Consider the following 10,493-nt stretch of genomic DNA (forward strand, 5'->3'; position numbering starts at 1 on the left):
AACTGAATCGAGCAAGTTCAACATTTCGCTAAACCTGAAGCTTTTTGGTAGTCGTTTTGCTGTCAACATCCACAGAACTATCCTTTAATAATCCAGTAATCTCTGAGACCTGAAACATTAAAATAAAGGAAGATTTACATACATCCCACTCAATTCTTAAGTATTTACATATCTAACACCTAAACTTCAATTTTTAAATATGTAGCACCTTAAAAGTTAAAAAGGTGGTATTTTTAATATGATATAAAAGATTTGGGTGGTATAAATGTAAAAATGAAAGTTTTGGTGTTAAATATGCAAATACATAGGAATTGGGTAGTACGCATGTAAATGCCCCAACATTACAATAACTTATAAGAGGAGCGGTCAATTACACTTAAATTTGAAAGTAGAAGAGAAAGAAACGTTACTGTTGATGCTTTAGCAGACATATCTACCACATCAGGTTCTAGTTCCAATGAGACATTCTCTTCATCAGACTTATTTGTGGAATAAGTATGACTGTCAACATCTCCAGATTGTGAGGGGAATCTCGAACTAATCTGACTCATCTGTCAGTAAAATATACATCAAAAAGCTTTTTTTGGGGGAGAAATAAAGAACTACAAAGACGTTAACTACATAGGCCTGATAAATACAGAACTGAGTAAATATTTTGCAGGAAGTTATAGTACTAACCTTCTCCAAAAGATTTTTTATCTCCACAAGCCGAGCAATCACTGGATGATCTCGAACAGGATGACCCTCTGACTTGAGGAGAAGATAAAAGCATATTGTTTGGCAATAAATTAAGAGCACAACCTGTTTAAGCTCCAAATAGTCCATCCCTTTACGTTGATCTTTTTCTTCCTTAATAACCTTCTTAAGAAAAAATTAAAAAAATAATAAATGGAAAAAGAACAATGAACAGCAGAATTACAAAGCTTTACTTAACAGCTAAGTACACGTAAACCTACCTGTAAACTGATCACAAAACTCCAAAAAAATCATTGCTTTATAAACAAAGTTTGTCCCGGCATAAGCATAAATCAATATTTACAAAATATAGACTGATCTACAGTATAAAAATCTTTTGAACTTGACATGTAGACGAGGGGAACATGGAGCTCTAAGCATGCAAATAAGACTCACTCATAAAAAAATAGTTAAACATAAAAGCACTGCAGAAGGAAGTCCAACATATATACATAAAAAAGTTAATTACCCATTGTAAAAAAGTGGCAAGTAACAAATAAAAGAAAAACCGGTTGGTATAAGAAAAACATAAAAAAAAAAAAAAAATTACTAAATTTCCATTGCTCAAAATGATTTGATAAACTGTTAAACTAACTAATCTGTACGTCTATGAAAGTGTTTCGTACTGTTTCATTTAATCCCGGACATCCAGAAAAAACCTTTGTAATGACAAAAGCACCATCTTCCATTTGCAAATTGCATAAATCTCAAACACTCTATCTTTGCATACATTCACCTTGCAATTCCCCAACCTCACTATTATATTGTCCTTGTTATATTTATCCATTACATTTATAACGAGACCCAACCTACACACGCATATATATATATATATAGATAGAACCAAACAAACAAACAAACAAACAAACAAAACAAAAAAAAAGCAGCCTGTCAACTACATTTACTGTCCTTAGAGTCTTCTCTTATTGCTATTGCTCCAAAAAGTTTTGGTACATTTTAGAATCTGCTATCAACAATAAGCAAAAATATAACTGCTTTGGAACACAATTTTATATAACTTACACTATTACCTCTTATCACGAGTTCTACACCTTCAATTTATATTTTACCTCTAGTTCTTTTTCCACTCAAAGGATGCTAAACATTTGTCATCATCTATATCTAATATCTTGGCAAACTTATGAAAAAAGCACAAGAGATAATGTCTCGTTCTACTACTATGCACTCCAATTTCCTTTTAAAGTTCGGGAAACTGCTTGTCAGGAATTGTTAATAATAATTAACACCACCAACCCTTCTCTTACTATTGCTGTCATTTAATTTATGGAAAATTTACATACATAACCATCCATGCTCATGTTTTTACATATCTAACATCTAAACTTCAATTATTACATGCATTCCATCTTTCCTACGCATGACAAGGTGTATTTCACCTTTTGAAAGTTAAAATGACGGTATTTTTTGTGATATGAAAAACTTAGGTGGTATAAATGTAAGAAATTAAAGTTCGGGAGTTAGATATGTAAATAAATAAGAACTGGGTGGTATTTATGTAAATGGCCCTTAATTTATTTCGGGGTTACAAGCTTCCTCGACCCACCACATATCTAAGCACCCACATCATATTTTCAAACATTGCATTGCATGAAACCACTTCAACACCTTTCCAATAAAAATTCACGTTCAAATTTTATGTAGTTCACAGCTCCCTTTCCTCAGAGTGCATGCAAACTGCATGTTGCATCAGTAATAAAATCATTCTTAGCTTTATCACAACCATTCAAAGCGGCTTTATGAAACCTCAGGTTTCATTGGATCTTGTTTAGTGATCGAGGGCGCAACCAAAATTTAAAACTGTGTAATTTGAGGAGCATCTCAGCCATCTGTACACACAAAAAAGCAATGAGGTGTGCGCCTCATGAGTGCCGGCCGAGGTGTATGCCTCAGCGGGGGTAAGGCGTGACTCAGCACCATTTGAAGGAGGCGTAAGACGCCGACAAGGGCTTAGGTTATTTAAATCTTTTAATGTATAAAACTAATATGTCAAATTAAGCCTATTTTTTTAGTCTAAAGCAAATTGAGAGCATGCAAGCCTTACGAACCGCACGACCTGGCCATACACATTGGAACTGTTGTAGCTGCACCTGAACCTACTGTGCCTTGTTGACGGTGGACCATTTTTTACTTGACTTGGGTTCTTTACACTTATTTCTTTCTGTATTTAGAATATTTTGTTTTCTATGATCATTTGCTTATTCTTTATTTGGAATGAGATTTTCTATATTTTGAATGAAATTTTCATTTTGGGATTATTTTCGAATAAGATGTTCTAAAAAGAATTTACTATTAAATTGAAAAAACCTAGCATGGAAGTATACTGATTAGCTACAAACTACATGAATTGAGAACACTTACATTACTAGGCAATATAATTATTATAATAAAATGGTTACATAAGATTTTAAAAAAAAATAAGAGAATATATTTTTTAGTTACAGTAGATCGTGCTTATCTGAATAAAGTGATCATATTAAAGCATTTAGCACAATTATAATTTAATGATAGAGTTAATAGGCGATCATGATAATGGGCCTAATGACAAAGAGTGCTCTTCTCCAATATAGATGTTAGGAGCCTATAGATAATAAATATGAAAGCAGAGGATGAAAAGAATAATGGTGCAATGGTATCTCATTGAATGTCTCCACAAAAAGCAGGAGACGCTCATAAGCGTGTCTATATGGATATTGTAAGACTTTTCTTTGAGAATGCAATGCTATTTAATGTGACAACTTGTACATCTTATTCAAAAAAATTCATAATATAGGTTCATAAGGTAAAGGCCTTAAACCTCCTTCCTTCTATGAGCTTGGGACTCTGAAATTGGAGGAATTGAATACTAATGCAATAATTATTAAGAAAATTCGAGAGAACATGGTAACAAATTAGAGTTACAATCATACCAAATGGTTGGTTGGATGTTTAAAATATAAGCTTGATCAATATTCTAATAAAAAACTCTTATAGCACTGTCGTTTTAAAGTTTATTAAAGTATTGGATCAGGTGAGTGATGAATGATGAAAAAAGTATTTCAGATAAATTGGTAGGAAGTTATAGAAGAGATTAGAGGGTATATAGTAGTAAAAGTAATTACTGATAATGCATGTGCTCATAAGTAAGAAATAAATTGATGACGATGAGAAACCATATTGTTGAGACGGCATATAACACCGATTCAATTTTTGAAGAAATCGGGGCATTGCCTTAGCATAAGAAGGTTTTGACTAAAGGCAAAAGAAATAGAAAGTTTAATTACAATCACAACTGAGCCCTTTAAGAAAGAACTTATTAGACCCACAGCAGTCAGATTTGTTACAATGTACTTTACAAAGCAACCAAAAAAAACTTTTGAAGGCTGCGTTTACCTCCGCATAGTACTTTAATTGTACTTGCACCAAAAACCTGAATGTAAAAAAGTAAGGAAGATTATTTTGAGTGATATGTTTTGGTTAATTATAACTTACACTATCATGACTACTAAACTCATCATTGATATTTGAAAAATAGTTGGTGTCAAGAAAAAAGTTTGATATGAGTTTCATTTATTAAGCATGGATAAGATAAATGAGTAGATAACAAAAGACAGGGAGCGATGAGTGCAACTACAATGAAAAATTGGGAAATTATGGATGAGGAAAAAGAGATTCAACTATATCAATATTTCCAAACCACTAAATATTATCTAAATCCTCAATATCAATATGTTAATAGTAAATCCACCAATCTAAAAATCAAATTTGGTTTATATGATTGTATGGATAGATTGATTGTTTACTCAACATAGAGGGTGAAAGTTGATTTCCAACTTTTAGCATTTAAAAACAGACAAGGATTCTTAAAATAACAACAAACCAAATATACTACAACTGACTTTCCTTGATAAATTTTAACATTTACTAAATAAATAATTTTAAATTTATATACAGTGCTAATCATAATTTCCTTTTAAATCAATAGTGGTATATTTAATTCAGAGATGGCACTCCAAAATTACAAAGTTTTGAAATCAAAATAATAGATCATACATGCTTGTCATCGTGATGTGAACAAAATTGGAGTACTTATAACTAAGCTCACATTGAGAGAAAAAACTGTTTGACTACCTTGAGAATAAGTTCCTTGGTCTACATTAAGTATGAAAAGATATTAAAATATAAACATTAAAAGAAAAAAATTAAAAGGATAATAAAGGTCTATTACTTAGTAACAGCCTGTCATCATATAACAAATAATTTGAGGAGAATGAAATGAATTTAAACCATCACAATTATAAAAGCAAGATCTCAATATTTGACTCCTATGATGAAGTAATAGCAAGAACAACACAAGTAAAGATGAGGGCAATTTGCATAACTGAGGATGATTGACAATAGAAAATAATTAACTACAATGATAATTCCAAGTGTGGAAGGGATTTCTCAATTCATAAATTATGATCTTAGACTATTAATGTTGAATTGGGAGTGAGACAGACTTAATATTTAGTGCCTGTAGCTTTGTATGAGTTTTAATGTTCTTAGTTTGACTTACTTTCATTTGTGCCTTACTTCGTTGTTAATATGTTACTTATTATTTCATATATTTCATTAATTTAATGATTTATATATAAAGCTTATACCTCAAAATCTTGTAAAGCTCATGTCTCGTTTCACAAAAAGAATACATCTCAATAAAAGATTGCTCAATTTCAAACCTTGGACGCATCAACGAGTAACACTTTATTTTTGCATATTATTTCAAATAATTTCTATCCATATTATCCTATATAGTCAACCTTTATCATTTATAATCCTATGATACTAACTTTATTTGCTCGTCTAATAGGTGCATTTTTTACCATTTTTTATCATCTTTTGTATTCCACACCACATATATCAACTTTCAATTATCTTATCTTCAAAAGATATCATTGTAATTTAAAAAAAAAAAAAAAAAGATATCATTGTAATTGTTCTACTAATATAATTATTCATTAATTAATCATTAATTTTATCATATATTCATAGTAAAATTCTCATTTTTATAATGCTCACCTTAGAGATCAATAAAATCTTTAATACCCAACACTCAAATCCATACCAAATTGTCAGCTTTATCATGATTTATAAAATCTACATTAAATTTTCCACAATACCCTCTAAATGTATAACACAAACAAGGCATTTTTTTCTATTTTACCCACTCAAAATTAACTCTACTAATTATATTTATATTCCTCGGTATGATAGATCCCAAATATTTCAAAAAATATCATACCTAAACATCACTTTAGCTTCTAATAATATAGATTGATAATATCACACAAGTAAAGCCTACTAGAACTTACATAACTACACACATTCTTTATTTTACTAACTCTAAAACCTTTCTCTTCCAAACATTTTTCTATTATTCTATATTTTCTTTATTTTAACGGATTATTCATCAATCAAAAATATGACATCTATAAAAAAACTACACATCAAGGCACCTCACTCTAAGCATCGTTTGCATCTTCATAAACAATACACATAATTACAAGTTGTTTGTGCACCCCATAACTTTTTGATACAAACTAACAGTACATCAATAAAATAAAATAAAGATAGAAAAATATTTAATCGCTTCAGTGTATCTTTGACATATATATTTTGAAATTTTAAATTAAAAAAATCATATAGGAGGTGTTTGGTGGCGCCTATTAATTGGATTTATCGTCGGATTTATGAAATACATCCAAACATAAAAGATACCCAAGTTTCTTGGATTTAAGAAAATTTGGATTCATGGCCAAGTTTTTGCCTTCGATTCATCTTAAATATGGATTTAAATCCAGCAAGGAGGTGGATGCTTACCACACAATTCCTACAGTGTTGTAGTTGCTACAGTACCGCAAGAATAGCTATCGCGGGAGAAAGGACTAAATAATCTCATTTTCCTTTCTTATACTTTCATTCCTATTATTCTTCTTTACTTTTTAGTATTTCCTTATATATGTGTTGTAGTAGAGTTTGAAAGTCAGCTTTTTGTTTCTTTTTGTACCGAGATAGCCGCCGCATATCTTCTTCCCTTCGAGAGCTGTATCCTAGGGTTCCAAGTGGTGCTTTGGCTATATCTTGATTTCCAGGTGGTGATTATTTTCCCTACTTCTTCCCGCATCCCTCTCGCCTCGCTACCACGCCTTTCTACTCGTTGTAGTCGTCCCAACAGCAGTCCTGTTGCTATTTATCTGCAGTTACTCTCGCCTTCCTGCTATCCTCCTCCTTGTCACAGCCCCTAAAACTCCTTTGATTGCCCAACAATCACACACCATCACCGCCACTGCCACCGTCATTCCTACTCGTTGTCGCCGCCAGGAAACAACCATCCAGATGCTGTTCCAGCCACCCGGGCAGCTGTTTAGCCTTATTTCAGCTTGCTGCCATTGCTGCAACGCCTCCCCTTTGCAATTTTCTTGCTGTCCAACCGTCCCAAACAGCCAACTCTTGCTGTTTGGGTTGTCGACCCCTGCTGCCCTGCTGTTCCAGCCACCCATAATCGTTGTCGCTCCTCATCCACAACCTAGAAACCCCTTCTATACCTTGCCACTACCACACCAAGCCCTCTAATCGTCATCAACTTCACCTGGGATCCGCCCTAACGCGAGTTTGTATGTCGTGTGTATTGTATTTTCTATTTTAAGTATATTTGACTGTAATTGTCTATTTGCTTCTAGTAATAATATTTTCTTTTCTTAATGTAGTTTGGGTTAACTCGGGTATCGGTGGATTTAATAAATCCTGATTTACAAAATTATATTAAAACTAAATCCTGCATGTAGCCAATCACCCACATAAAGTTGATTTTTCGGCTCATTATAGTTCTATATTAATTGTCTCAAAACCAAAATTTCTACAGTAGTAGATCCACCCAACATGCAACCAAATCTATTCTCATAAACTTCTGTACTTTTTCTAGGACTTCATATTGCATAAAAAAAAAATTTCATTTGCCTCCTTTATTAAATCTTTCTGCAACAATTAACACTCTGAAAGCACAAAATTTATCCTCAAAAAAAACTTCTAAATTTCCTTGAATGGTAGAAGAAATAAAAGGATACATTTTGGTTGGTAAGGCAATTTGGTAGAACGTGCCTCCTTTATTATGTCTTTTCTAAAGTAAATCCCTCGTACATATTATATTAAAAAAAACTTTCAGACTTCTTTTAAAATGTATTTGTACTTATTTCTAACATGAAGGTAGAAGAAGATTGAACGAAAGAAGAGATATGGCATAAAGAAACAATTTGATTAGTTCAATAATTCAGTTGACAATCAATAATAACGAGACCGCAACAAAAAATAAATTGCTTGGTTGTCAACGCACATCCTCTAATAAAAATGTAACAGAGAAATCAGATCATGTCATATGACCATCTTCCAATGAAAAGCTAGCATCAAAGCAGACCCTTTTATTAGCACGCAGGACCTAAACAGACTCAGTTGCACCTTATTCAACGCAAATGATATATATATATAAGGAATGGCTGGAGGCTATGATGTGAGCCCCGGTCATCCCTCATGTGCCTATAATTCGAGTATCACACCCTACACACTGGGGGAATCGAACCCCAGACCAGAGGGGACTTACAACTGACAAATAGATGTTCGACCAACTGATCTGAGTACGCGACACACACACTGTGCGGGTGAGTCGTACAAAGGAACCACATGCCCTAGCAGAGTGTCAAAGAAGAAAAGGAAAGGGATCACGTGCAGGAACATACGATAAAGCCGTTTGCGTCTGTGCCCTACCGTCCGCGTCTGCTCCCGACAATTCGCACCTGCGGCTTTCACACACACACACACACACACACACACACATATATATATCTGTGTGCGGGCCGGGCGAGCCGTACAAAGGAACCACATGACCTAGCAGTCGTTCGCGTCTGTGCCCGACAGTTCGCACCTGCGGCTTTCTGCGGCGTTGTCTTGTCGCGGGCCTCCTGCACTGCTTTGTCGAACTGAGTTTTTGACTCTGTCGAGCTCATCTGTAGTTCCTGTCTGCGGTTTACTGTCTTCTGCGCAGCGCCCCTACCTCTTTGTCCCACTGCCCGATTTGCAGAGCTTCTGGATGGAGCTTCCTTCTTCTTCGGGTGAACCTGATATAACCTCCTTTGCCCACGTTGTGGAGACGGTGGTTGTGTTCCCTTCAAGTTATAAGTAGAATTGTGATGGTACAGGTGACTGTCCCTTTATTAAGAATGCAAGCAGGAAAAATGGGAAGACAACACTCTTTTTCTCAGAGTCAGAAATTTCAACCCTGACTGGCAAATTTAAGTTTGCTCTCATTGGGAAACTTCAGTGGGGAAACCCACCTATGGATGTTATCAGGAAAAATTTTGATGACCTCAAATTAGCAGAAAAGTGAAAAGTGAAGCTCATGGATGGAAGACATGTTTTGATTCAGTTAACCGTGCCTGAAGACTACACTCGGATTTTCTCCAAAAAACATCTTAACATTGCTGGTAAACCTATGAAGCTACTCAAGTGATCTCCTGATTTCGACCAAAATCATGAAACTCCCACTGTAACAGTATGGTTTAGTTTAACTGGTCTCAAGTTGCATTTTTTTCACCATCAGGTTCTCTACTCTATTGGGGTCATCCTTGGGGATCCTTTAAAACTAGATCTGTCTACTTTCAACCTAACCAGATCCTCGGTGGTCAGAATACTTGTGGAAAGGGAAATTACTTTAACTGATGTTACTGAAGTCTGGTTTGGCACAACCCATAATGGTTATTGGCAACAAATCGTCATGGAGCACAGACCCACATATTGTACCCACTGTAAGATATTTGGTCATGTCCTTGATAAATGTCACAAGTTTCATCCATCACAAGTTTCAGTCACAAGTTTCATCCAAATTTGAAATCTAAGGTTTAAATGAATAAGGATTGGTCTAACTCCACTGCTCTAGACATTTTAGTTCCACCTGGGGAGGATATCACCAGACAGGAGGTGTCTATTTCCCTTGAGGAACCCCCCCATGACACTGTTGTTACTGTTACTGCGAGTGATGTGATGCTGACATCTTCAAATCCCATAAAAAACAATACTGATGGACTATTACCTACCCTACTATTACCTACAAATGATAGTGTTCAGACTGATAATCAGGAGAGCCTCATAACTACACTTCTTCAAGAAGTATCCGGTGTCGAAACAACTCATACTTAACATATACTAGAACCAATTATGGGTAATACGGTTGGTAATCCTTCTACTTCAGTTTTACCACCCCATCAGACTGATTCTTCGGATGAGGAATGGCAGGTCTATTCCAGGAGGAAGAAGAAGAATGGATGCCGACTCCAGCTCGGGAACATATTAGATGATATATTGGTTGCTACTGGCAATGGCAATCATCTTATCAACTTATTAGCTTGCTCCTACCCTAGAACCAGAGGTAGAGCCAAGACCAAATTGGGTCACTCTTTAGACACCTGATATTATGTATTTCAGCACTGTTAGGTTTTTTATTTTAGTATCTAATGTATTTTTCTGTTTTTTTTTTTTCTATTTTTTTCTAGTTTTGGAACAATTTGTGGTTTTTTGTGTGGACAGGATACCATACTTGGGCCCTCCCACATATTGTATATGTATCTTTCTTTCTATTTAATATATTGGCATTTTTAGGCTTTCAAATATATATATATATATATATATATATATATTTTTTTTATAAAAATATACTGTCTAATATATTAAAA

At 34.3% G+C, this 10,493-nt stretch overlaps 1 protein-coding gene across 4 annotated transcripts in view; it reads right to left on the reverse strand.

The window, feature by feature from the left end:
- The window catches only part of LOC110028285 (something about silencing protein 10), a 42,885-nt gene that overhangs the window by 16,655 nt on the left and 15,737 nt on the right, over nt 1-10,493 (reverse strand). For all 4 annotated transcript variants that reach the window (XM_020730071.1, XM_020730069.1, XM_020730070.1 and 1 more), the window contains 3 exons: nt 679-858; nt 411-551; nt 35-109 (listed from right to left, as the gene is read on the reverse strand). In XM_020730071.1, coding sequence (XP_020585730.1) covers nt 35-109; nt 411-551; nt 679-858 — 396 coding nt within the window. The remainder of the gene's footprint in view (nt 1-34; nt 110-410; nt 552-678; nt 859-10,493) is intronic.

This window comes from Phalaenopsis equestris, unplaced genomic scaffold (assembly GCF_001263595.1).
Source record: "Phalaenopsis equestris unplaced genomic scaffold, ASM126359v1 Scaffold000507, whole genome shotgun sequence".
Classification (NCBI taxonomy): Eukaryota; Viridiplantae; Streptophyta; class Magnoliopsida; order Asparagales; family Orchidaceae; genus Phalaenopsis; species Phalaenopsis equestris.